Source organism: Ictalurus punctatus, chromosome 19 (assembly GCF_001660625.3).
Source record: "Ictalurus punctatus breed USDA103 chromosome 19, Coco_2.0, whole genome shotgun sequence".
NCBI lineage: Eukaryota > Metazoa > Chordata > Actinopteri > Siluriformes > Ictaluridae > Ictalurus > Ictalurus punctatus.
The window spans coordinates 17,195,970-17,223,012 of record NC_030434.2 but is presented as its reverse complement, the minus strand read 5'-3'; the positions used below and the strand labels follow the sequence as shown (position 1 = coordinate 17,223,012).

The 27,043-nt window shown below is 38.5% G+C and overlaps 4 protein-coding genes and 1 long non-coding RNA gene across 6 annotated transcripts; 3 read left to right on the top strand and 2 right to left on the bottom strand.

Annotated features, from left to right (window-relative positions):
- Positions 1-516: 516 nt before the first annotated feature.
- On the top strand, positions 517-4,975 carry mcat (malonyl CoA:ACP acyltransferase (mitochondrial)). Its single transcript, XM_017494758.3, has 4 exons — positions 517-1,119; positions 3,850-3,937; positions 4,029-4,246; positions 4,351-4,975. The coding sequence occupies exons 1-4, from the start codon at positions 706-708 to the stop codon at positions 4,762-4,764; spliced, it is 1,134 nt and encodes a 377-aa protein (XP_017350247.1). The 5' UTR covers positions 517-705; the 3' UTR covers positions 4,765-4,975.
- Positions 4,976-5,016: 41 nt separating this feature from the next.
- bik (BCL2 interacting killer) lies at positions 5,017-8,538 on the bottom strand. Its single transcript, XM_047162235.2, has 6 exons — positions 8,434-8,538; positions 8,309-8,337; positions 6,197-6,299; positions 5,897-6,034; positions 5,658-5,772; positions 5,017-5,439 (listed from the first exon to the last, which is right to left on the bottom strand). Exons 3-6 carry the CDS (start codon positions 6,289-6,291, stop codon positions 5,338-5,340), a joined length of 450 nt encoding a protein of 149 aa, XP_047018191.1. The 5' UTR covers positions 6,292-6,299; positions 8,309-8,337; positions 8,434-8,538; the 3' UTR covers positions 5,017-5,337.
- A 2,561-nt stretch (positions 8,539-11,099) lies between these two features.
- LOC124629218 (uncharacterized) lies at positions 11,100-14,017 on the bottom strand. Its single transcript, XR_006984146.2, has 3 exons — positions 13,956-14,017; positions 11,458-11,510; positions 11,100-11,352 (listed from the first exon to the last, which is right to left on the bottom strand). It is a non-coding gene; the product is annotated as an uncharacterized LOC124629218 (long non-coding RNA).
- On the top strand, positions 13,857-16,787 carry LOC108280021 (uncharacterized). Of its 2 annotated transcripts, XM_017494761.3 has the most exons (3): positions 13,857-14,198; positions 15,353-15,928; positions 16,026-16,787. In XM_017494761.3, exons 1-2 carry the CDS (start codon positions 14,108-14,110, stop codon positions 15,925-15,927), a joined length of 666 nt encoding a protein of 221 aa, XP_017350250.1. In that variant the 5' UTR covers positions 13,857-14,107; the 3' UTR covers position 15,928; positions 16,026-16,787. The 2 variants fall into 2 exon arrangements, with proteins under 2 accessions (XP_017350250.1, XP_017350249.1); XM_017494760.3 differs by having other exon boundaries at positions 13,858-14,198; positions 15,353-16,787.
- Positions 16,788-18,288: 1,501 nt separating this feature from the next.
- On the top strand, positions 18,289-26,946 carry LOC128635393 (cilia- and flagella-associated protein 54). The gene is made up of 17 exons (XM_053688234.1): positions 18,289-18,553; positions 18,692-18,797; positions 20,451-20,594; positions 20,707-20,875; positions 20,965-21,023; positions 21,113-21,256; positions 22,398-22,511; positions 22,907-23,008; positions 23,175-23,367; positions 23,453-23,551; positions 23,639-23,751; positions 23,840-23,966; positions 24,782-24,873; positions 24,971-25,108; positions 26,237-26,387; positions 26,556-26,608; positions 26,736-26,946. The coding sequence occupies exons 1-17, from the start codon at positions 18,405-18,407 to the stop codon at positions 26,895-26,897; spliced, it is 2,115 nt and encodes a 704-aa protein (XP_053544209.1). The 5' UTR covers positions 18,289-18,404; the 3' UTR covers positions 26,898-26,946.
- Positions 26,947-27,043: the final 97 nt, after the last annotated feature.

Below are 27,043 nucleotides of genomic sequence, written 5' to 3'. Positions count from 1 at the left end.
TGCCAACGAGTCTCTAAATCTGAATCTGAATCACAAAGAAAGTGAGTCTCTGAATCCCGATCATAGAGCCAACTGAATCTGAATCGTAGAGGCAATGAACTTGGAAATGCAAACCATAGAGCCAATCTGAACGTGTGGGGTTTTCTTGTATTCCTGTATCTTGCATCAACAATGTTTTTACCTGTATGGATGGGGTTTTTCTTAGTAAGCTGTAAATATTATAATTTGACCAATAGGGGGTGGCAGTATGCAGGTTTATACGCTTCACATCATCCACACACAACGCTTATTTTTATTTTATTTTATTTTTTATTTAGGTTTTGCAAACTGGGTGAAGTTACTGGTTTGACCTAACATCATACAAAATTAATCCAGGTATAATTTTATTAGGAATAAATATTAACGCTCAACACGGTTAAGCTAAGAACAAGAAGCAGCTCCAGGCCAGAAGAGGGCGCTATATGTGGTGTTTAGCGCACGCTGCTTACTATAGAATAAGAAATCAGACACATGGTGTGTAAATAATCCAAAAATGATACTTCTAGGCACAAGTACTTATCTCTAGTTTACAGTATGCATTAAAATATAGCATTTCTTTCTTTTTCTTAATAAATTATGACGCTTGATTTCTTGCCAAGAGAATAAAATTTAAAGGAAAGATAACCTCCAGAGATGACGTTTATCTGATGTACCAGGCGTGCTGACATGAGTTTGATGGCTCTAGTTAACTGTAGGAGGGCAGCAGCAGTCCGGTGTTTCTGCAGCAAGGCTGCTGTTCTTCACTACAGGACACTCAGTGATCATGTTCAGAAACCGGAGCAAACTCCAGAAGAGAAGCCGGTGGAGGAGAGACAAAGGGCGAGGAAACCCCCAGGTGAAGTGTCCGTGCTGCTGTTCCCCGGGCAGGGCAGTCAGTTTGTGGGCATGGGCAGAGGATTGCTCAAGTACGGCACCGTGAAGGACATGTTTACTGTGGCTGAGAAAGTGCTGGGCTATGACCTTCTCTCACTGTGCTTAAACGGACCCGAGGAGGATCTGGTGAAGACTGTACATTGCCAGCCCGCGGTGTTCGTCACTTCTTTAGCCGCTGTGGAAAGATTGAATCATGAAAACCCTGCTGTAAGTGTTCAAACACACCGCTGTAGCCAAAATGAACTGTTATATTTCCCCACCTGGCCTCCGTGCATCTGAAATCATAGTAGTCTATTATTCTCTTAGTTTACGTTCATTTTCCGGAAGTGACGGACTACAAAATACAGCGAGAATATCTCCAAAAACAAAGGGACAGGTACAAAAAGCACTGAATGGCCGGTTTTGATTGCAGGGGCACTTTAAGGAAGTCTGGAATTATTTTCATATAAACTTTGAACTTTAACTAGAACCTTTTATAAAGAGTGCTGAGAGCTAAAACGTTTATTATTATTATTATTATTATTATTATTATTATTATTATGTTCTGATAGTTATCCAAATTTCTCGTCTGTATAAAGTAAGCCAGACATAATGTGTAATAATCACGTGCTTTTGCTTACCACCCGACTGAAACATAACAAGCCACGCCCCTCTGGAATACGTAATAGTAGTATGACATCCGGGTACTTTACATTAGGGGTGGGCGATACTGCAAAATTTACTAAGTAAATACTCTTCCAGTATCACCGATACCGATACTTCCTACAAGCATGCACTTGAACTTACATGTACTTTCCTGTAGGGGAGAGCAGTGTGTCATGATGTATGAGGTGAATGCATCGTTAATATGCTAAATCTGAATACATTTTCATGACCATGAAAACATTTTGTGATTTGTGCTCTCAGTGTTCCTGTGTAAAGTCATGTGTATGTTAAAACCAGGACAGATTTTAAGCACTTTTTAAGCAAAAATAAAAATATTTTTATTACTGTAATGAACTGATGTAAATCTTTTCTGGGTGATTAAAATGCTTCAGCTTCAGCAGAAGTAAGATGTTTAGAGCATCAGGAGACCAAGAGCCAGGGTATAGTCAAAGAGATGGTTTACTATGCACGCAGAGACACCCTGGGAACTACAGCGTTTCGTAGTCTCAGTCTTAGTCCAAACATAAGTGGGATACAGTTGTCTTTTATACTCAGCTGTACGTGCAAGCAGCATACCTAAGGCTAGTTAAGGAAAACATAAGACAAAAAACATAATCATGGACAGAAACCCAAAAACTTAATAAGACCACGAGTAAGCAAAAATCACATTGAACTGATCTTAAATGATTGAATCATAATAATGGAAAATAAGGAAAACTATTTCACAGAACTGAATTTGCAAACATGAAATTTGCAGAAAATTATTACTGGAGAACAACGAATGTTTTAAAACTTAAATTTGTATTTTCTTCAGTCTGAGGTTTGTGTTCAGAAGCAATAAAATAATAATGAAACATAATTTAATATCTCTCACTCACGTGCAGCCAAAAGTGTCTGCCCTTGTGAAGTGCTTGGTTTGCGCTTGCTTGGTGCAGCTGAGTCACGTGATGGCAGCAACAAAACACAGCAGAGTAGGGGAGGCGGAGCAATGTGTGCTGTGCATGCGAGATAGGAAGGAGCGGTGTATTATTAGTTTCAAAGCTTATTTTAAACATTAAATTTCATGCTAAATTATTAAAATCACTGGGGGGAAAAACACGTTAGTATCGATATTTTTATGTGAGAATCGATCCTTTTGACACAACATCAGATACATCAGGATCGATCCACCCTCCCCTACTTTACATTGATGACACAGGTTCCTAACCTTCATGCTTGAGTACGCTCTGTCCTGTACTGTTTAGTGTTTCCCCTGCTCACAACATGCCTGAATCATCAGCTAATTCACATGTCGAGGTGTGTGTTTAAGAGCAGGGAAAAGACTTAAAACGTGCAGGACACGGGGTGCTTGCGGTTTGGGAACCTGTGATCTATAAATTGATGAAGACTGTGTTTGAAATGATGTGCATTTCTACTCAGTAATGCATACTGTGTACTATACCAGAGGCATCTATTATAAATGGACTGCCAGGACTCTCTCCAGCACACACACCCTTTTCTGTATTTTAAAGATAAAGATAAAACAATCATCAATATAAGGCATTTGTTTTAAACGAACTGATTATTTGCTGTTAGCAAATGTTTAAAAGTGGATTATTTTTGCAACAGCACAGCGAATGGTTTTAAGAAAAAAACACACACACAATAGTATGAAGAAGTGAGGCTGGGGCTGATTTCTTTCTAGCCCAGACTGTAGTTTAATGTAGCTAGGTGATTACACAGAGCAAAACCCCTTAGATTTGATCTTTCGTTGGGCTGATATATTTCAACCCGTGCTGACACACCCATAACACGTTAACACGAACCAGCAGTGAGAAGGCACATGAAATACAGTCCTGGGTGTGATTTTTGTGAACGAGGTGTCTTATTTACTTTTTGACTGAATCAAAAGTTGAATGTTTTTAGCTTTGAATGAAAGGGTTACAGTAGATATACGATACCACATTGTGGTAAGTAAAGCTCAGAGAAGAGTTTAAAGCAGTCAAAAACATTTGACTTAATGTTAGAGCAAGGTGCAATGTAAATACACCATTGGCACAGCTAATAAAAGAATTGCATTTTCTCTATCAGATCAAGAATTAATGAGCTTTTGGTGGAAAATATTCAAATGAAATATAGAATGAACTGCTAGAATAAAATGATGTGATTTTGGATGAAGTTCACTGTTGAATTGGTGGAAATTTTGGGAGTATGAATTAGGCCACTAGTCAGTCTTTTCTGAGGAGGTTGGGTTTATCTGAATACAGACAGAGAAAATGGCAGTCAGGTGTAACCACGTCTGTCCTTCCTCAGGCGATAGAGAACTGTGTTGCTGCTGCTGGTTTCAGTGTTGGGGAGTTTGCTGCTTTGGTATTCTCTGGTGCGATGGACTTTGCTGAAGGTAAGACACCATATGCTTGTTTATTCTCTAGATCCAGGAAAATAAAATCTTAATGTTAAATGTAAATCTGACCTGCATAAATTTTGTGTAGCCCTTTTTGCAGTGAAAGTTAGGGCAGAAGCCATGCAGAAAGCCTCTGATGCCACCCCGAGTGGAATGTTATCTGTAATCGGTAGACCTCAAACCAATTACAAATACGCCTGCCTTCAAGCTAGAGAGCACTGTCTCTCTCTGGGTATACAGAATCCTGTTTGCTCCATCGCAAATTACCTGTTTCCAGATGGGAGGGTTATCGCTGGACATCTTGCGGTAAGATCTAGTCCTTTATGAGCTGGAACAACTTTAGGTGGAGCATTACAATGCAATGGGATTCAAGTGTCTTCCACACAACTGACTGTTCCTGCTTTCCCCAGGCGCTGGACTTCCTCCAGAAAAACTCGAAGCAGCTGCAATTTGCTCGGACGAGGCTGCTGCCAGTAAGCGGGGCTTTCCATACTGAGTTGATGGAGCCGGCTGTGCAGCCTCTGCGCGACGTGCTGCTCCAGATAGAGGTGCGCCGGCCTGAGGTTGCTGTCCACTCCAACGTTGATGGGAAGCGTTACATGCAAGAAAAACACGTGCAGCGGCAGCTGGCCAAGCAGCTGGTGTCACCGGTGAAGTGGGAGCAGACGCTGCATGAGATATATGAGCGGACTCGGGGACAGGGGTTTCCTAACACTTATGAGGTGGGACCTGGGAGACAACTGGGTGCTACGCTGCACAAGTGCAACATGAAGGCATTTAAGAACTACACACACGTTGACGTGGCATTGCCACAAGACGATTGAGAAACATTTGGCAGTGTCTGTATTTTTCCAAATTACCACACTGTCTTAACGAGATATGATACTCAAGCTCCTACTGCTAGTTAGTTACACTTCTTGTAGTCTTATCAGATTACATTATGACATTAAATTTGATGGTTCTGCATTTGTGGCAAAATGGTGTGAAATGTTTAACATGGAGAACAACAAGAATAAATGGCAAGACATTGTTTTACATCCTGTTTTCCAAATGATGATAAAAAAAAACAGTGAATGTTCCATCCAACAGCTTTTATTATTATTTGCATTGAGGTGAAAACATCAAATTGAAAGTCCAGCTTCCTATAATAGTATAGCAATTTTTTTTTAGAGGAAGAGGTAAGAGAATGAATATGGCCCAATTAACCAGCAACAGACCTTACTGTAAACCAACAACGGCATCAAACAACTTACAAAAATCGTGTGAACCAGCACTCAAGTTGCAGTCAGGTAGAAAACAATCATATAAAATTATTAATAAAAAATGAACACAAATCCTTCTTGACCCACTCGAAGACCCGCCAAAGACCCGCTCTTGACCCTTTTCTGGATGGTGGCTTAAATCTTGGTTGCAGTAAAGACAGTTACAGCTACCAGCAGGGCAGCAGAAACTAGAAAACATTTTGTCTTGCAGGACCAATCCGGAAAGTGTGGCTTTACCTGGGTGAAGAGAAAATAAAATTCCAGTATTTACGAATCAGCAAAAAGCTGATGATGGAGTCTTGCACTCATTCTTAGGTATCCTATCTATGGTTTAGATGGAACTTATTTTCTTAAGATGTCATATTTAAAATTCATGTGCAGTACATTGACTTTAGACTATACATTCTTCCTTATCCCATTATTCTCTAAATAATTCGGAAATAATAATTTTTTACCCAGTTGATCCACTTCATAGTTGCTTGGAAAGCTTGTGTGTGCAGCTCTGGAACCAGCCTGGATCCTCTTATCATCGGCATGAACTTGGACCACTGAAGGATGCCAATAAGCCTCCTGTATGACATATTTAACACAAGAGTCAGTCTTATTTTTCTTCTCAATAGATGCACCACAAATATATTGCTTTGTGTTTCTCTTTCCTCACTAGGTAATGTATGTCTAAAAAAATGTCACTTACCTATTGACTCTCCAGATCAATATGTTTGGATAAACCTGCCAGTCTAGGTGTCGTTGCTGTGGGAGCTTCTCCTTCCACCTGCTGTTCAGTTCATCTCCGATCTGAGCCAGTTGACGGCCAATCAGTTGAGTAGCTCTCCTAGAACAAACATTTTTTTAAAAATCATAATAAGTGTGTAATTTCAATCTACACAATAATCTGCTCACTAAGATAATGCATCTGTTGAATTAAAGAAAGCACAATATTATCATGTTGGAATAACTGTGTAAAAGCTGGAGAAATGTGTTTTTTCCCCCCTACCTCATGTTGATATCGGAGAGAATGTGGTTTTCCACCTCGCCAGGTCCAGCCTGAGGGGAAATGGCACTGCTCGCTTCTAGTGCTTGTTCCACCATTTTGTATTCTGAACAAAAAGAGAATATTTTCTATTTTATTTGTATTTTAACATCATGCATGTATCCTACATCTACATCTCAGTCCAATAACTTTCCCTTGTTTTCTTTTTAACCTGCTTTAAGTGGTTATTTGATTAAGAGCCATGTTGTGTTTTACTGTGCCCTTTGTGGTTGCCTTTTTTATGGCTTTCAACGAACTCGTACTGCCATGTAAACACAGTCACATGACTCATCAGCATACTGGGTGTGTTCCATTGTGTTGCTAGTGGAGAGTGAAAAGATGAGCTCATCCACTGAAGGTTCCCCTTCCACACCTTATTAACTGTTGTTGTTATTATTATTACTTTCCCTTTTCCGATAAATAACTTTTCATGCTGTCTCATAACAGATCAGAAATACACCATTTATAAATAGTCAGATTTAGTCTGTCTACATGAGAATGGAATGATGAGGAGGTGGAACTAATACAAAACTCTACATTAAAAATAAATAAATAAATAAATAAATAAAATTCTGTTAATTTATAGTTCTAGGCAATATACACTCCCTGAGTTGTTTATTAGGAACACATCTAAACCTACTTATTCATGCAACTATCTCATCACTCCTTTAGAATGTGAAGCAAATGTGATCTTGGTCATTTTGCCTTTGACGTGATTGTTGGTGCCAGACGGGCTGGTTTGAGTATTGAGTATGAGTGCTGTTTTCTTGGAATTTTCACGCACAAAAGTCACAAGAGTTTAATCAGAATGGTGCAATTAAGAAAAAACATTCAGTGAGTGGCAGTTCTGTGCACAGAAACGTCTTGCTGTTGATGAGGTCAACAGAGAATACCCAGACTGGTTTGAGCTGACAGAAAGGCTACAATAACCAAGTTAACCACTCAATTGTAGTGAGTGGAAAAGCATCCCAGAATGCACAACACATCAAATCTTGAGACAGCTGGGTCTGATGAATCTCGATTTCTGCTGCAGCTGATGTTAGGGTCAGAATTTTAGCACCAACGGCATAAATCCATGGATCAAACCTGCCTTGTGTCAACAGTCCAGGCTGGTGGAGTTGGTGTAGGGAATATTTTCTTGGCACATTTTCACCCATTAATGCCAAATCAATCATAGCCTGAATGCCACATACTATTTGAGTATTGTTGCTGACCATGTCCATCACTTAATGGCAATTTACCATCTTCTAATGGCTACTTCCAGTATAATAATGCACCATGTCACAAAGCAAACGTCGTCTCAAAAAAGTTTCATAAACATGACGATGAGGTCAGTGTTCTTCAGTGGCCTTCACAGTCACCGGCTCTGAATCCAATAGAACACCTTTGAGATTCACAGCTTGAAAATGCAGATGAAAAATCTACAGGAATTGCATGATGCAATCATGTGAACATGGACCAGAATCATAAAGGAATTTTTCCAACATCTTGTAGATTCCATGCCACGAAGAACTGAGGCTGTTTTGAGCGCAAGGGGAGGCCCAACCCAGTATTAATATAGTATTCCTAATAATGTGTTCAGTGAGTGTAAATGCATTGAGGAATTATGTGTATGCAACCCCATTGTTCGTGTGTGTTCCTAGATAAAAGATTAATGCAAATATACATGCAAATCAGCCAAACTGCTCAGAGCTGAGCAAATGAAATAAACACATTTGTACAATACATGTTGTTTTTGCCACCTAATAGAGTAATGTGAAAATTGTCAAAATATGCCTTGTCCCATACACACTGTAATTTACAACTGGAATCGGTTTTCTGTTCGATTTACTTGTTTACCTACACACACAAGCTGCTGTAAACACTAAACAAAGACCATTTTAAAAATCTTCAAACAGTATTCAAAACTTTATATTGGTATTCCAGCTTCAAATTAAATACACAAATGTTATTCCAGCCTCATATTAAACATTCATTTTATGAATAGAATGTTTTAAATGGATGTGTGACAGCAGCCATGTTTGTCTTGTCTGACAAAGAACAGGTTACAAAGGCAGAAACAACATAAACACGTACCTCAATTGTAGATTAAAATGGACGCCGCCCTGTAACACAAGTATCCATTACAAAATGGAAGAGAAACTTTTATATTCATTTTAACATATTTCACAAAAAAAGTTAATATTTACGGAGTCACTTACAGCAGCGTCCTTTAATGGCTTTCGGGTACAGGTGTGTGTCTCAACAATGATAAAGCCACACCTTTAGGTGTTTTTCTTCCTGGAGGGACATGCAGTCATTTTGAACTGCATCCACTAGAGGACACTCTCCGTGTCCTCGCTGTGAACTTCTCCTGACGTACATAAACAAACACAGTGCATTCCTGACTCATGCTTATCTGTCCTTTCAGTAAAGCCAAAGTCTGGACAGTTTCTGTTTAGCAAAGCAGGCACTAACTCTTCATCTCACATTCATCTCGAAACATCAACCCTTCCATCTCACATTCTGGTTGATGATAAAACATGCAACATAATTGTTCCAATATATTTAGAGAAAATGTCTGAACTGACTATAGAATGTTCAACATACACTTTTAGATTAAAAAAAAAAGCTTTCCTAAACAGTCAATAGGTTTCCACATAGAGCCTCTTTAGAAAACAAGAACCATAACCCATCCAAAGAAATGTGGAGCCTATAAAGTGTGTGTATATATATATATATATATATATATATATATATATATATATATATATATATGTATATGCTTTATAAGTAAAAGAAACTTTCAAAGTTTGGTTGATTCTCAATAACTATTTTATATTTTGAATTTCTGCCATCGTAGCCTAGTTGGTTTTTAGGGTTTTACAGCTACACTGTTTGAGTTTTTTGCATTGGAGAGCCAGCAGCTTGTGTTTCCTGAACCTATTCACCTGCACTGAACTTCTAGGTACAGAAAAACAAAGCATGACTTTGTGTTATGTTTATGTCGTGCTGAAGACAATAAACCATCTGTCCTCAGTCTTCCCATGAGAGAGGGTCACCTGCCCTGCTGCAGGCAATCAGCAAGACCACGGATGTTTGACCACAAGGTTTTGGTAGGTAACCAGCATGGCAATACTGATTTACCAATTAAACCGACACTACACCAGCATTTTAACTTGACACTTTTGAATAGTTGCACAATTCAATTTCAAACGTCAAACCAATATATTATACCACTGATTAACACTAACGGAAGTTCAAATTACAGGCTCATATTAATGCTCTCATTCTAATACGTTACCATTTCTATATTAACAACTCATTCACAGGGATGTGTATGGCAGACACTCCACATAATCTAAGGCTAAAATAGATGGATTTCATTGATATGATGAAGGTTATGTTCAACAGAGGAGGTGGTGGTAGCTCAGTGGATAAGATATTGGACTTCTGTCTGGAGGCTCATGAGTTCAAATCCTAGCACCACCAAGCTGCCACCACTAAGTCCTTGCTCCCTTCAACTGCTCAGTTATATAAATAATCCTGCCCGTAGTCCTGACCTGTCTTTGATTGAGAATATGTGGTGCATTATGAAGCGCAAAATAAGGCAATGAAGGACCTGTCCAGTTGCGCAGCTGAAGGAATGCATAATGGATGAATGGGGTAAAATTCCGCTTGCTAAACTTAACCAGCTGGTGTCTTCACTCAATGCCCAAAGGCTTAATAAGTGTTATTAAAAGAAAAGGTAATGTTACACAGTGGTGAAAAGTCAACGGTCCCAACTTTTTTGGAGTGAACAGAATTTGCAAATGACTCTTTTTGGGTTTTTTTTCCATACTGTCCCAACTTTTTCAGAATTGGGGCTGTACTACATTATGGGCATGAATTAGCTATCTTGTTTGCAGGGGTGTCAAATTTAGTAGGGACTCTAGGGACCAATATTTAGCGACTACTGAACTGATCCTAGCAATAATTTTGATCAAGCAATTAAAATACATTTATATATAGCCAATGTTGTCCGTCAGTGTCTTGTGGTTTTTATTTATTTATTTTTTATTTAAGTTTTATTTAACCAGGAAAAGTTTCATTAAGATGAAGAATCTCTTTTACAAGAGCGTCCTGGCCAAGACAGGCAGCAGCACAATTTGTGGTACACAAACGTGGATGTTGTCTTTAAGAACTTCTATGTGGATGACTGTCTTGTGTCTGTTCCTGCAGATTCCGATGCAGGCCAGCTGTACCAAAGGCTCACAAAAATTTGTGCCAGAAGTGGATTTTGTTTAACAAAATGGATAAGTAACAGCCATGCTGTGTTGAGCACTACACTTGAGACTGACAGAGAAAGGAAGATCAAGGATCTAGACTTGGAGTGTAACACTTTACCATTGAAAAGAGCATTGGGTGCACAGTGGTGTGCTGAATCTGATGTCTTCAATTTCAAAGTGGCAGTCAAGGACAGACCCCTTACTAGAAGAGGAATTCTCTCGGTTGTCAGTTCCATGCCGGTGTACAGCCTAATAAAGTAGGCGGTGAGTGTAAGTGCGTGTATATGAGTGTGTCACCTGTATTATGTGTGTGATCCATTAACAGTGTCGTCTTGATCAAAAGTTCTCATGCTTGGTGTGTAAACTGCAGCATAATGGAACAGTGTGTGTACTTACAGACTCCAGATGTGTGCGTGTGCATCCACTTGGACGAAGCCCTGTGTCTTCAGCATCACACACACTTCATCCATACTGTGGAGTCACAAAGTGTGCATACATACATACACAACTTTTATATGTATGATGTCCAGACAGTATAGAAGAGAGAGTGTGTGTGTGTGTGTGTGTGTGTGTGTGTGTGTGTGTGTGTGTGTGTGTGTGTGTTGCTCTTGAGTGTGTTCACCAAGGCACAGGTGGGTAGTTTGTGTTTTTTCTGGTGTTTTTCCTTCACACTTTTCACACAAACACACACACACACGCACACACACACACGTGGTATTTGAGGAAAAAGCTACAAATAAATAATAAACTTAGGTAACACATTTTTGAATACTTTTTTGCATAAACCTGAAAAGGCTTTTTCTCCACCAGCATCATGTCATCAGGCTCCTCCCTTTCTCCTGTCATTGTCTCGCTGGGCTGGAACTTCCTGTCCTGCAAGCCATATAGCATGACCATCACCAGGGCCATGAGGTCATCAGGCTAAACATATAAACATATGATGATTATTAGCATTGTCCAAGAAAATTGCAAACTTACCAGTTGTTGAGCGGCCTGGAACCAGCTGTCAATCAGCACGTCCTCCAACAGCACTGGGATTGGGATCAGATAAAAAGTGTCATTAAGTATTCAATAAAATTAGAATACAGTAAAATACTGGCAGTTGAGTTGCCAGACACTTATTCTATTTTTACAGGACTACTTCTGTAATCAACGTTTACAGTATAGTACTGTTATTACCAAATGCAGAATCTTACTGTATTATCACATCATTTTACAATATTAAACTGTGTTGTCTACAGCTATACATTGTATTTTTACAGGGGAATACTCTAATTACTGCTTTTCATACTGTACTACTAGATTGACTTACTTTGTCATTAAATAATTACAAAAATACTTTTGCCATTTCCCATAACAGTAGTGGCAATAGGATGACAAACAACATATTCTGCATTTTAAAACATTTCTTTTTAAGAGCAGAAAATGTTTCTGAACACAAGGACTATAACACCTAAGCATGTAAATAAATGCCATCACAGTGTAGATGATAGATGGCGTGGACAGGAAGGTCAATACAGTTATGCGCTTTTACAAATGAAAGGACAATAACATTTCTTTCTGTGGTGCATTAGTGTTGATGTGCAGAATGATTTGATCAGACAATCAGTGCTGTAGAATTTCAGACTGTAGAAGGAAAAAATAGTCCAGACCTGCAATAGTACATTTTAGTATTTTTATATAAGGTTATAACTTAATGCTAGTTGCTAGATGCTAGTAATGGAAATGTTTTGGGATCAAACCCCAGGACTGAGAGAAAGCCACACTTGCACCCTGTCAGCTAACAAACGTAGGTTAGCAGAATATTTTCTGAGTGTTACAGTTCTAGTCACTTTTCTTGAAACCGTTTAATCTGTCGAGTTTCCTGGGCATCTCGTTTACAAACATTTATACTATATTGCTGCAACATTATTAGTTAGGTGTATAGGGACATTTTCGTGTGAATGTTGTGTGAGAAATGTTCCAAGAACATTTATGTTTGTAACGTTACAGTCTAACGCTACAAGGAAATTAAAACACTTTGGGATGTGCCATCGCACCACCTCATCTTTGATTATTTTCCTATAAAAGTGAGCTTTGTTCCTTACATAATCACATTCTCTGATATCTGATAGTTGGGTTTGAACTCAGCTTCAGCTTGGATTCTTTCTAATTAAGTCACGTTGCATAAAAGTAACCACCAAATCCACTAATGAGGGCTGAGAGAAAAATTAAAAAATGTCAAAGAAACAGGAATGAATCAGGCAGCAGCTTCCCAAATGTATCAATAATGCAGAAGGATGTGATGGAGAAGAGCAGGATGAAAGGATGAAGGAAGAGGAGAGGATGAAGTATTATTGAAAGATATGGCTTTGGAAAAGGGCGAACTCTAACCTGACACAAAACCCAGACTCCCAGAGTTCCTGTCTTTTTTCGAGGGCAGTTTGTTAAATTACAATAAAAACAACATGGACATGACAATGTTGCACACCGACAAAAGGCTCATGTGGTTTCACATTATATTATATTATATTATATTATATTATATCATATTATATTGCACTAAGACAGAAACTAACTGCTTGTAGATCAAGGATGTAGGCTAGTACTTCCTGTTTATGATGGATGCTGATGGTGAAATTCGTCCCTCTGCACGACAAAGTTTACGATCATGTTATTTAGGCATTGCTAATTACAAAGGTCTTTAAGAGACAGTGGTATGAAAATATTAAAAGATATTTAAAAAGCTAGTTTTAAACTAACTCCTCTCAATATATGGTTTAGGATCAACTTCACACCCTGATTTTGTATCAAAATAAAGTTGGGTTCAGCGTGTACAAACTTTTTATGTTTAACTGAACAAGTTATGATTACATAACCACATTATATAAACACATTGGATTATACTGATAACAAATATTGATGAGTATATGAAAAAAACAAAAAACAAAAACATTTGCATAAAAACAAGAAGAAAAAATCTCAAAAATTATTTATAAACATAACATTGTATATCTTGATCATAATTGTATATATATATTTTGCACTTTAATTAATAATTTAAATATATACACGTGTGTGATTAATTAAAGTACAAAAAACAATTTTTTTATTAATATTAATACAAATGAATATTAGTTTTTATTAGTTTGTTATAAATGGAAAACCAAAATATCACTACACACTGTTTATATGCATACATACAGTACTTATATATATGATTTACTATTGATATATTATTGAAATATAAATATTTAAATATACTATATTATGTGAATGAATTATGTATTTAAATATTAAACAAATGCAACAATACTCGAGGAAGCCATTCATAATACAAAATAATATCTATAAGAGCGCGTGTCACTATTGGATGTGACGTCACAGGCCAGTGCTTTTAGAGGGCTCGTCTTGCAATGCTTGTTTATATTCAAATGTTTAGAATGTTTATATTCAACGGTTTGCAATGTTTATTTTCAAAGGGTTAGGAAGTTTACCTAAAGCCAGTCAGAGCAGTCCGAGTTCTAAAGCTCTCAAATTCTGAATTCGCACGTGCGATTTTTACTCTGAGACCATTTTCTACACTACGATCATCTCCAAAACCGAGTCTTTCGACCATCATGCCTGCACCACTTGTGCCTTCTCAGTGATGATCTTTAGTTGGGACGAAGCGCCGCAGCTCCAGGAGGACGAGCCTGAGACCGGAGTGAACGGACTGCCTGATCTGCCTGACAGCAACGGTAAGTTACCCAGTTTCCCTTCAGCATCACACACACTTCATTTCGGTGTTCAGTTAAGCACAAGTGCTTTAAACACCGCGTTATCAAAACAAAACTAAACAGGACTCGCAATCAGTAATAGCGTTAAGAGGTTTTGATAAAAGCGATCAGCTCGTTGTTATTTAGCTAATGGCTCTACACGCGTGAACATAGCTATTACTGTAAGTAAGGGCGTGGCACTTCCTGTTACACATGCGCATTTGTGTTTTTCTATTTATCGACCGATCTGTCTGACATAAATTTTCATCTGGCTACAACACTGCAAACAGACACGAAAATATGAACGATGTTAAAACAGGCAGCTTAACGCGGCGATGCCACCTGCGCTCACACTACGCTTGGAGCATGCGGGTTTTTGTCGGACGCCGCTGCCAATATGGGCGGGAAGCGGATATGATATCATCATACTTAATTATGTCTTATAGCAGTAATATGTGAGATAATATTTTACGCGATTTTAAAGGTTTTTTTGTTTGTTTTTTGTTTTACAATCTTTCAAAGCTGTGTTGTAAAGTACAGGAGAGCTACAACCCGCTAACATTAGCGCTTCCGTTTATAAATTTCTTTCTTTCTTTAACTACACAGGTCACGCAGTCACATCGCGATCATCTATCACACGCGATCACACGTGTTCACGTGATATGATCACGTAGGTCAGAGTTAACCAAATTTGAATTTCATCACGCAGTAGCGTAGTACGGAAATTTCCGGTTAGCCGTTTCCGGTTAGCCGTTTCCGGTTAGCCGTTTCCGGTTAGCCGTTTCCGGTTAGCCGTTTCCGGTTAGCCGTTTCCGGTTAGCCGTTTCCGGTTAGCCGTTTCCGGTTAGCCGTTTCCGGTTAGCCGTTTCCGGTTATTTGAATGGTGGCGAGCTTGGTGTGACCGCGGTTACGTGTTAAACGTGTTAAACTCTTAACATACCAGCTGGCAGTGACAGGAGAAAATAGCGGACAGAAATGAAGCACTTGGCTAATGGTTTAAGATAGTGATAATTAGCCTAATGTTAGCTAACTTGTTAAAAAAAAGTTACATAGTTCACTAAAAGTTTGCTAATTTCTGATTCCTTTTTACTAAATGTGCAGATTTATCTCATTATCTCTTCACTCCTGTGACACAGGCACATGGAGGGAGGAAACTGTGGAGGATGAGCATGGGGAGAGGAGGAGACGGGGGGAGCAGGTGACTGATGAAGAGGATGACATTGAAGAGTCCCCTCCCAGAAGAAGACAGTGTGTGGAGCATGAGGATGCTGACGATGAGCCAATTGATTTCGCTAGTTTGGAGAGGAACTCGTCCCCTTTGTGGCGCTTATCCCCTACTTTGGTGTTCGTTCCATCTGCAGATGCTCCCTCCAGCAGTGAGCATTTCTGGTGGATGATGATGATGAGGGAGCAGATGAACGATGAAGAGGACAGTGATGAAGAGGCCCCTCCTAGAAGAAGGCAGCATGTGGAGCAGGAAGATGACGACTATGAGGTGTCTGAGCTCAGTAATTCGGAGAGTAGCTCACCCCCTTTGTGGAGCTTATTCCCAGCTTTGGAGTGTATCCACAACATGCAAGAGCACTCCAGCAGTGAGCATTTCTGTGGGAGGAGGAGACGGAGGGAGCAGATGACTGAAGAAGATGACAGTGATGAAGAGGCCCCTCCCAAAAGAAGACTGCGTGCGGAACGAGAGTATGATGAAGATTGAGGTGTCTGAGCACACTTATTTGGAGAGGAGCTCATAGTAAGCCATAACATTAAAACCACTGACAGTTGAAGTGAATAACATTGATTATCTTATTACAGTGGCAACTGTCAAGGGGTTCACTGATGCTCACATGCCCATTGTAGGCATTTTCGGTAGGTGACAGGGGTCAGCATGGACACGCTGACCGGTCTGCGGCTATATAGCTCTTCTGTGAATTTGGACCGGACGGCCTAGCCTTCGCTCCACAAGCATCCGTGAGCCTTGTCGATGGTTCACTAATTGTCTTTCCATGGACCACTTAACCACTGCATAACAGGAGCACCTGAGAAGACCTGCCATTTTGGAGATGCTCTGACCCAATCGTCTAGCCATTACAAGTTGGCCCTTTTCCTGCTTCCAACACATCAACTTGCTGTCTAATATATCCCATTGAATATCTCATTACAAAGTCAAACCACTGTAATGAGATATTCAATGTCCGTCCTGTCCCGTCCCGTCAACCAGTCTGTATGTTTGTATACACCTGATTTCAAATCCCAATTGTAAAATATAAAATCTGTAATGTCAAAATCTACATCATCAATTGCTACATAGGCTAAAGACTTAGCTCATACCTGTGTTAAATGCATAGGCTTTGTACAGTAGGATTTGTATTGTGTATTCAGAGTATATGCATTACTATAATGTATAGTTATTAAATGTATATATATTAAATGTGTAGGCTAGACATATTAGTGCTAAAGTGTGTGATGTATATTTTATGTTTATTAAATACAATACTTTTTATCAATTAATTGCTTTCTTGCATTTTGTTTAAATAAACATCCCAATAATCAGAAATAATCAATAAATGACAATTATTTTTTAGTGCAAAACAAATGTCTCAAGTGTCTCTTACTTATAACACTATAAGCACTTCTCATTGGTTTCTCATATAATTACAAGGTACAAATACATCTTCAGCTGAAAAAAATGGTGTTCAGAAGTAATTGCACTGTTTTCTCCCACAAGTATTTAACAGCATGGACACTGCTTAAATTCTAACAAGCAAAAAATATTCCAACCTGTCAAATCTACATAAATAATAAACTGGTATTATAACACAGAATAAACTGATAAAACCCAAGGTGCAAATTTTCTGTATAAACAACTGATTGTAGCATATTGGCCAATTTACTAGTTTACAGGTGAAACAGCAGATATCAGAGAGATGCAGATAGATCGGAGTGTGTGAATAACCAGGTTCCATTTGATTTCTACAATACCTAATAGGCTGTGAATATTATTTAACAGATACTGCAGGAAATCTGACTTTAAAAATTTTACTCTGAAATGAAATAAAGAAACAATTTCTGTCTATTCTGTCATACAGACCCAAACCTTTAACAGTTTGCCTTCCTAGATTTAAGCAATAAATAATAAGAAATTATATTTTCATGCCAGTGGTGCATTAGTTGATCAATTACTGGTTGATTTAAGGTGAAAAATTTGTGTGGGTCTTTCAATTAGAAAGGTATTTGATCTGTATAGCTCTTTTAACAATGGACATTTTCACAAAGCAGAAATCCAGGTATAGGTTTATATTTAGATCCCTAATCAACAACCTAATGTAAAGGTGTAAAGCACAGTTGAGTCTTTGAATGAGTCTTTATGATTATAGCAGCAAGGTGGCGACCTGGTCATGAACTATTTTTTGGTAGTGCAATACCTAGGGTATCTATGTAGGAACATCCATAAAACCTGTAGAAGTATTTTACTTAATATTTTGGGAAACATGCTTAAGTAAGTTCAAAAACTCAATCTATAGGCTGATAAACAAACAAACCAACAAATAGATGTAAAAAGTGTAATAGTACGCCCCGCCCCCAGCATCAAAATTGTACTAACACCCCGCCCCCAGCATCAAAAGTGTACTAGTACACCCCGCCCCCAGCATCAAAAGTGTAATTGTACGCCCTGCCCCCAGCATCAAAAGTATGATCGTACGCCCCGCCCCGTCAACAAAAGTGTACTAGTACGCTCCGCCCCCAGCATCAAAAGTGTAATAGCACTTAATTAGAGCATGAGAAAATGAAAGGTCTCCAGGCTACAGCGATACATAGTAAAACCGAAGTTAGCCATAATGTATCGTAGTAAAACCATGAAAAACCATAATGGTTTAAGGGTCACTCAGCCAACACATATAACCCTGCTAAAACACAGAGCTTTAACCTGTAAAAATGGAGTGATTCAGTGTTATCTTGTTTAGAATTTTTTTTATATATACTAGAATTTTTTTGTAGAACGTTAGCTATCCCTCCAAGTCAACCAAATTCTCTCTCAACCTGGAAGGTTGCCCCTCTAAGATGGCGGCGCGGTTGACGTATCTATCTACTTCTTTTGCCGGTGCTTTGCCACAGCACCGCGCCTCCTCGTCTCTATAGCAACATTAATAAACTTTTGCTCCTCGGTTAACTCGATGCTTACTCGGATACAAAATGGAGCCTTTAACAGCTTCATATTATGGAGCCTTAGATAAGACTAACCCTGTCATTTCTGCTTTTGAGAAGGATTTGAGAGAGTTTAAATCGTATATGAAAAGAATTGGTGATTCACTAACCTTCGACCACTTCTCTTATTCAAGAGGGTAAAAACATGGCGTCTAATTTCATGTAGTGTTTGTATAAAATATACACGTGTTAATGTTATCCTGATTTACCTTCGTTTAAACCTAACGTCATGACTTTAATTTAAATGTAATGTTCGTGAGCTTGGTTTTTGACAGGTCTTTGAAACTGTTTGACATCTGGAAGAAATATGAACCTCGTCTCCCGAGCCCTTATTACCAGGAGCATGTGTTGGACATCGCGGATTTTCTTTTCGAGAATAAAGTAAGAACATTTATTTTCTGTTTTCCATCATTTTATAGAGCACATATGCCTAATAAGGTAAACAACCGACAGTCTGATAACTGACTGTTTGACATCTGGAAGATGTACCTATTAGCAGGGAGGTTTACTTTAATAATGTATTCCGTTACAGTTACAAAGTACTTCATAGAAATATCATAAGTAATTTAATCCAAGTATCATAATGTGAAAGCAATGATTACTTTTTATTACTTCAAAGCCACCTATGTAAATAAAGTCAAGAGAAAAGCAATATGATCTAAAATACTTTCATTTAGAGCTTATATTAGCGCTTAAAAACATGTCCAATGTTTGGATTTGTTTTTAAATAAATAAATAAATGCATAAATGAAAGATCACTGTCACTGTTGGGGGTAACATTACATCACAAAATTTAGGGTGACCATATTCTGGTTTTCCAAAAAAGAGGACACCTCCCCCGCCACCCCCCACCTGCCGTCTTTATAGCGTTCAAAACAGTGTTACTATGAATTCAGACTTTAACACACTGAAAAAGACACACACTATATATATATATATATATATATATATATATATATATATATATATATATATATATATATATATATATATATATCCATCCATCTATACCACTTATCCTACTGGGTCGCGGGGGACGTGGAGCCTACTCCAGGGAGCATCGGGCACAAGGCGGGGTACCTGTACACCCTGTACAGGGTGCCAGTCCATCACAGGGCACAACATATGTGGGTATATACAGACGTAACTTATTGTTTACTGTTTGCTTACTGTAATCGATGCACATTGTCCATCAGTGGGAAGTGACCACTAAATTACCAATGCTGACCAAATATGAGTAGATGGTGGACCATTCTCATTCTTAACGCATTAATTGCACTAACAGTAGTGTGTGTGGTGCTGATAAGAGACTATCAAGATTAGCAACATTACTGGATTTTTAAAAGAATAGTTAGTGAGCATAAGGAAGGAATATATAGAATACCAGTCCATCACAGGGCACCATGTGCACACATTTACACACTCATTCACACCTTGGGGCAATTTAGAGTCAATAGTCCACTTATTGTCATGTTTTTGGGAAGTCTGAGGAAATCCACGCAGACATGAACAGAACATGCAGAGAAACAGTTACAGACAGTTACACTAGGTCCGGCTTAGAAGATAGAGGATGCTCAGTGCAAATTTTTTATACATTTTGATTTGCCTTACAAGTTGCATCAGTAGTGTACAGTGTTTAAAAATATTGGCAAAGCTCCTATATCTCATGCAGTGCACTCTACCATGTCAATGCTCTGTTGAAAATGGTCCTTCAGGAAAACAATATCTGGTTAGTGTGGGTCTCATGGTGGTGCCTTTCCATTCATAAACAAGGTAGAAGGGACTGATTTACTATTCCTATCAATAGATGGACTAGAGTCAATAACTGTGTATATAATGTAGATGTGCTTAGTAAAATGGCCAATTATATTAATATATATATTTTATATACTTATTTATGCAATATGTTGTTGATATATCTAATAAAGTGACCAGTGAGTGTATATTGTAAATATACGAGCGATGATGTGCATTCTTTATTAAGTATGTTTGGAATATAAAGGTCACTCCCTGTGTTGTAATTGTTGTGTGTAGTTTTACAGATTGGCACTGTGGCAGGGATACACACGCTACCTACACCGATTCTCTCCTGCTACCTTGGAGAACATCAGAGATGTGGAGCAGTTCAAGCAGACCTTCTTCTCACATGGCTTTCATGCTGCAGGCGCAAAGCTTACAGTTAGGCATATTTGAACTAGCCACGTGTTTGTAAAAGCTAGTCAGTAGCTTCTACTGCACCAAAGAGATGTGGTCTGTTAAGTCTGTTAACTTGTTGACTGTGTATTTTTAGCTCCGGGCTCTGTATGGGGAATGCTTGTGTGCTTTTTACTTGGTACGCGAGAGGTGCAAGCAGCCAGATTGCATCGGGGTGCAGAAACTGCTAAGCATTCTAGCGTTTTTGCGAATCATGATGCAGGCCATCCTGCCTCACGAGAGCCTGTCCTGGATGGTGTACAATGGTACGTAATGCAGAAGCAGTTCTCACTGAAGTTTAGTGATGTAAAATATTTCCATAATGTGGTTGTAAGTATTTCAGTTCTCTCCACAGGTTCTTTATACATCTACAACATATGTAGGTTCTTGATGTCCATGAGTCACTCTGCACAGGTAACCAACCATGCATGCTTTCAATCATAGTGCATGTCCTGCAGCATTGTGGATTCAAAACTGTTTTAAACAATCCATTGTGTTGCCAGGCTCTGGAGTATTTACTGTGGGCATGTATGTGTCTGGAGACATCCATCCCACTGCTAATTCCCAGTTTCCTGCCCTGGAGAGCAACACTGTACTGTAGTGTTTGTGAATGTTACTATGATGGCCAGGCTGCTGTGCAGGCAGAGGTCAGTTTTCCACATCAATGATTAAAACTTCTCTCTCTGTAAGGCTAAAATACTGAGGATTCTTTCCTGATTATGTTCTAAAGCTGATGGAAGGGCATGGTGCTATGGTTCCCCTCTTAACGTTTTCAATCCCTTATATTTTTATATAACTTATATTTCTCAGTTTCATATCTACATAACTTTTTTTATTCACTGTAGTTTTACTGTAGCTACTGAATATTTTATAGCAGTTAATAAGTCAAATGCCTTCACACAAATATGTGAATCCATGATTAGGTTGGCATTTGTGTCCCACTGATAATACATACACAAATAAGTATGTAAAGCAAAGGGAAATACATTTTAAACATAGGTAAAATGTACTTCACAATAAACTGTGTACTTTTTCAGATACATAACTTAAAATCATTAATAAAACTTGTCAATAGCCCCTTTTACCTGTTCCAGCCCGCTATAATTACACTTTACCCTCAAATATAATAATTAAAATGCTGTTATATTTTGTGTTATTGTGTGAATCTTAATTGTGTCCAATAACATTGATTCAACACATTCACTCCTATGATATATCTGAAATATTCCACAAGTCACATGTTTAACAGGAAGGTATGTCATTCAGATTTCATAAAGATCATAGGAAGGAGAAAAAAAGTCTAATTCTGTTAGTCTAATTATAGATTAAAAATATTAATTAAAAATAAAGTTTAAGTAAATAATTTGAATGTTTAATGTTGTCTTTCTATTTGCATGCTCATTAACCACTTTTTGTATTTGCTAATTCCATGCTAAAAACAACAGTAACAAAAAACCTTGTTACTGATTTAAGAGCAAAATGCAGCCACAGTCAGCAAAGAAAAATGGAAAAATGTTGCCCGAGAGGGTTTTTTTTCCCTTCATATTTTGTAAATGGTTAAATGAATGCTTTCTTAGATTCAATGTTGAAAAATGATTAAAAAAATGCTTAATTTTTAAGAGATGTTAGAGCTAAATGACCCCAATCATGGAATCACCCAAGTAACTGGATAATATAGCTACAAAGAGATATATGAGGTATCAGGATGTGTAACCATCATAATCTAATAGATATAGGCTTAGTTTCGAATTTTCCCTTATTCGCTGCATTGTGTCTTTTCTTGGCCAGATGTTTGCTAGGCGAGCTCTTGGTAAAATAGATGAACTAGGGAAGCTGGAGAAGTTGAGTGGGTTCCCATCATCACCGGAGACAAAGCGAGCCTTTAAAGATGCCACCATCAAAGTATGGATGAAATTCATATTTGAAAAATATTTCTGTTAAAAACAGGATCAGCCATTTCAACCCAACCCCCGCCCCCCCTTTTTTGTCGTAAATGTCAGTAATCTGGTCTCTGTAATGCCCTAGTCTCTATACATGGAAGAAAAATCAACAGTCAGTCATAACAAAGAGGCATTTGCTTGTCAGTTCTGTAAGGCCCCCATCGTATACCAATATGTATCACTTATTACCTCATGTTTTTAGGGAATTCTGAAGGGAGGAACTAAATTTGTTTGAGTTCAGCTAACTTCCACCAATATGGCTGACTATACTTTAAGATATAAAACTGGATTCTTTATGGTGCCTGTTTTATTGCTATGTTATGGAGAGTGTGTGTTTGCTGCTGTGTTGGTGTGCAGGTTGCAGTCATGGTGTTTAAACGCTCAGTGTATGAATCTCGGAGGAAACGTAAAGGATTAATCAGGTTAAAACAGAAGGGCAATGTCAGGGATGGCCAGAATGTGAGTGTCTTTTTTTTCTGCCATGCGTTCACCCTCTAATGTGTATGTATGACAAGGACTCTATACTTATTTAAATACTAATTGATACTACAAACTGCTGACAGGAAGGTTTTTACCTAACTCCAGTTTTTTATTTTTTATTTTAATTATTCATGTTTCACGCCAGAATCCATGGCCACGTACAACAACTGAGCGCATCCTGATGGAGCTATTTGAAGGAAATGCTGCTCAGTTCCTGGCAGTGTTGGAGGCTCTGTGGGACAGTTCCCGCAGACCCCTGCAGACTGGCACACCGGATGACCCTGATTTACAGGAGGTGGCATTTGAGCTTATGTCAGCTGGCATGAGCATACTATCCGGTATCCCTCCTGTCCGATCTACCTTGTATACAAATAAACCACTGTTTGATTTAGCTTGTGGTTTTAACTTTCTTTTGTGGTTTAGGAAATGGTGGCTCCTCCGATCGAGTCCGCAATGACAGCTTGCCTTTATCTTTGAATGCCCTCACTCCTACTTGCACCCTCATGGAGATGGCAATAGCTGGTGAATCTTAAACTCTTTATTTCTTTATGTTGTATGTTTTAACAAGATATGATGCTTAGGTCATGGTTACTATGACTTTTACCACAGGGGAGAATCAGATTTCAGTGGATGCTGCAGTGAAGTTTGTGAAGCTGTTGTTTAGATATGAACAGTGGGATCTGTTTTGCAGCCTTTCAGACAACCTTGTGACAGTACTCTCTGTAAGTCACCTTATGAAATGATAAACATATGTTTCAAAATGAATTGCTTTGCATTTAGCAGTGTATTAAGTGTATACATTTTTGGTAGAGCCTGGAGGGACGTCTCTTCCGGAAGGCTGAGCTGGAGCTTACTCTGCTGGAGGCCATGGAGCGTCTTGTGTCCACTCAAAGACTCCGGCTGGGGACCAGAGACCATATGTCTGAGATTCAAACTGGTATCAACAACTATTAAAGTGTTTAAATTTTCTGTGAGGAGGCCATTATTTAACATTTATGGTATCAGTCTCCAGTGACAGCACTTTATAACAGATATTAGGTTTTCTGAGTCTTCAGGAAGGAAGGCTTTGGTTTTGCAGTTTCTTGGAAACATGACAAGCTGCATTTTTTGTCTTATTAACATAAAAAAAGAGAGAAAAAATAGAGTTTGCTGAGGGGATGACAGTTTATACTTTAGCTTCTACACTATATGAGCAAAAGGTTGTGGACACCTTACCAGCATACCCATATGTTTGTCTTCCCTTCTTCCATCACATATGAGATGAGTTTTTTGCTCAGGTGTCCACAAACCTTTACTCATATAGTGTGTAATGCAAGTGATAACAGGAAGTATCTTGTTTCACGGATGTTAAACTATATTAAATGCAACTGAAATCTGATAAAAGTATGACTTCTTGTTCTTTAAGAACTTTAAATTGTTCTTATTGGTAAGAAGAGGAATACAATATAATGGGAAATGCTGATTTAGCCAAATAATCAACCGCTTCATGTCAGGCTGCATCATGCTACCTGGTTGCTGATTAATTTTGTGTACCAGCACAGTTTGTTGAGTTTTTATCCTTATGTTTTATATATACATAAAGTAAAACTATGCTGTGATCATAAGAGTGTTCATGGGAATGTTTATACACTTTAAGACTACAGTTAGCAAGTTTTAATTACAATCTTTTCATATTTTACTGTGGATGTTTTCTACATTCTTTTGTGCTACCATTTTCCAACCAAAGCCACTTTCTGTATTTTTCACCCACAGATAAAGACCAATCTTTGGGGCTAATTAGCATGACAGATGAGCTCCTAAATCTGGTCCAGACTCTGCATGTATGTGTGTGTGAGGCAGCTCAGGTCAGCTCTCTTATACACACATCTCTGCCATTTTGTGTAACTTGTAATTCCAGACTGCTCACTGTGCTCGTGTATACTATATGCATCTGTCTTTCAGGACATCAGACCGGATGAGGATCTGGTGCTGGATTTTGTACTGTTCCTCTGGGCGAAATGTAAGATTGTGTTTCAGAGAGCTCAGACCAGACACTATGACCCAGTATGCTACATGGCCAAAATGGCCTTTCCGGACAAGGTAGTTATATGTCAGATTGATGTGCAGTTTTGACTTAATGACAGTATCTTTTAAGTAAACTTTCTCACCTTTCAGTCTTGTTGCCTAGTCAGAATTAGACTAAAATTGCCTGAGAACATCCTGAACTTTTCATTCATTGGTCGGAAATATGTTGATGTAAGAAACCAAATGCAACTAGAAATCACAGAAATAAGCATTAGTATATTATTGTGAACTTTATCTAGTTTTTTTGTGTTCTTTGGTCCAGATATCCAGAATACATCATACTGTACATTGTACCCTGCTGTAGTTGATCAGTCGAATCAGGGTTGAACTGTACTCTCTCTAATTGAATCATAAGTTTGAACTAGGGTTCATATGGAAGGGACACAAAACTAACAATTACGATCTTAGACTGGTCATTTTGGTGCTCATTTAAGTGGGCTGTTTTAGAACCTGCTTAAGCAAACAGGACTAAGGGAGTTAACACACCAGCGTTCAATTCAAACACATTGAATACTGCATATGTGGAAATGTGTTATTGTAAATGGTAAAATGGAAATAGGATCAAAACACTAGTCTAAGCTTAACAATAAGAAACAGCTCTTTTGTCTCCCAAAAATAGTTCAGTGAATTCAGCTTCCTTTCCATTCATCCTGATATATAGCTCTCCCATACATTACACTACATATATTATTCTTGCAAGCAGTTGCACAGGGATGAAAGCCGAGCAAATCACGCATTGATACGTCACTGTCTGTAAATCACAGGTGCACTTTAAATGGTAAAATCCTCACATATAATAGAGCCACAGTTAACTCATGCAAGGTGCTAGCTTGCCATCTTGGGGTTCAGTGTCTTGTCCAAGGACACTTCAGCATGTGGATTAATAGACAACCTGCTCTACCACCTGAGCCACAGCCACCCCTTTGTACTGTATATAAAGCTATTAGATAATTGTGAATACAGAAAGTTGATACATTTTCAACAAGAGATCTATTTGTCTTATCTTCATATAAAATGCACCTCTTCAGAAATAAAGTTTGCTGCCAATATTCACCTAAATCCAAAGAGAACTCGTTTGTTCTCAGTAATGACCCATCCCTAGTGTTATTAATGAATGCGGTTAATTGTGGCTCTATTATGCAGTGGGTCCAGACTCTGTTCCTTCTGTGTGAGGTGGCCTATACGTGTCAGCTGGCTGATATAGACCCGGTGGCAGTGGCTGAGATGACTCTTAGACTGGCCTCAGTGCTGGAGGGCCTTGAAGACTTGCCTCCACTGACCATTCTAACTAAAGGTGTGCACTTACAATAGTTTGCTTGTTTAATTGACACTTGTATATCAATTAAATTGACATACTTGTATTGACACTTTCTAAATTTCTGACCAAATCATTTGCATTGTTTATACATAAACTATGTGTAATTACATTATGCTGCTTTTGTCTGTGTGGACTCAAATGAAGCCAGCAGTCTACGGTCCACCCCTGTAAAGAAATCTACAGCCACACCTAGTATGGTACGCTCATGCACCACTCATTTATGTGTTAATTAAATGCATGTAAAGGTGCTAATTGAATGGTCTGATATTGTGTAATATGATTTAGTATGACTTAATTACAATTAGTATCTGTACATGCTTCCAGAACTCTCAAGCAGAGCATCTTGAGGTGGTGTGGACTGTGCTGGAGAAAGGCCTGGAGTGTGTGTCAAGAGGCAGGACTGTATGTCTCCCTCGTGATGCGTCTGCCATCTGTGACACTGTTTACTTACAGGTAGTACTGAACCACACAGTCCACTGTAGCTAGCATCTCCAATTAGTGTAGAGTTCACATGAGAACAAGAACGAAATAAATAGCTGTCACATGTATCCAACAATGCAGTAAACAACTTGCTTTGAAGTTAAATTTTTTTAAAGAAATAATAAATTGTTCAACATGGTGGTTCCTAAAAA

Bases quoted from the DNA above. Each gene is read 5' to 3' on its own strand.
- bik (XM_047162235.2), bottom strand. From the start codon at position 6,291: ATGGTGGAACAAGCACTAGAAGCGAGCAGTGCCATTTCCCCTCAGGCT. The intron at 6,035-6,196 runs GTAGGGGGGAAA...TGTTTGTTCTAG, and splicing joins CTCTCCGATATCAACATGAG to GAGAGCTACTCAACTGATTG. The intron at 5,773-5,896 runs GTAAGTGACATT...TATGTCATACAG, and splicing joins TTGATCTGGAGAGTCAATAG to GAGGCTTATTGGCATCCTTC.
- LOC108280021 (XM_017494761.3), top strand. From the start codon at position 14,108: ATGATCTTTAGTTGGGACGAAGCGCCGCAGCTCCAGGAGGACGAGCCT. The intron at 14,199-15,352 runs GTAAGTTACCCA...CCTGTGACACAG, and splicing joins TGATCTGCCTGACAGCAACG to GCACATGGAGGGAGGAAACT.
- LOC128635393 (XM_053688234.1), top strand. From the start codon at position 18,405: ATGGAGCCTTTAACAGCTTCATATTATGGAGCCTTAGATAAGACTAAC. The intron at 21,257-22,397 runs GTCAGTTTTCCA...TTTCTTGGCCAG, and splicing joins AGGCTGCTGTGCAGGCAGAG to ATGTTTGCTAGGCGAGCTCT. The intron at 23,967-24,781 runs GTATCAACAACT...TTTCACCCACAG, and splicing joins TATGTCTGAGATTCAAACTG to ATAAAGACCAATCTTTGGGG.
- mcat (XM_017494758.3), top strand. From the start codon at position 706: ATGAGTTTGATGGCTCTAGTTAACTGTAGGAGGGCAGCAGCAGTCCGG. The intron at 1,120-3,849 runs GTAAGTGTTCAA...GTCCTTCCTCAG, and splicing joins TGAATCATGAAAACCCTGCT to GCGATAGAGAACTGTGTTGC. The intron at 3,938-4,028 runs GTAAGACACCAT...AATTTTGTGTAG, and splicing joins TGCGATGGACTTTGCTGAAG to CCCTTTTTGCAGTGAAAGTT.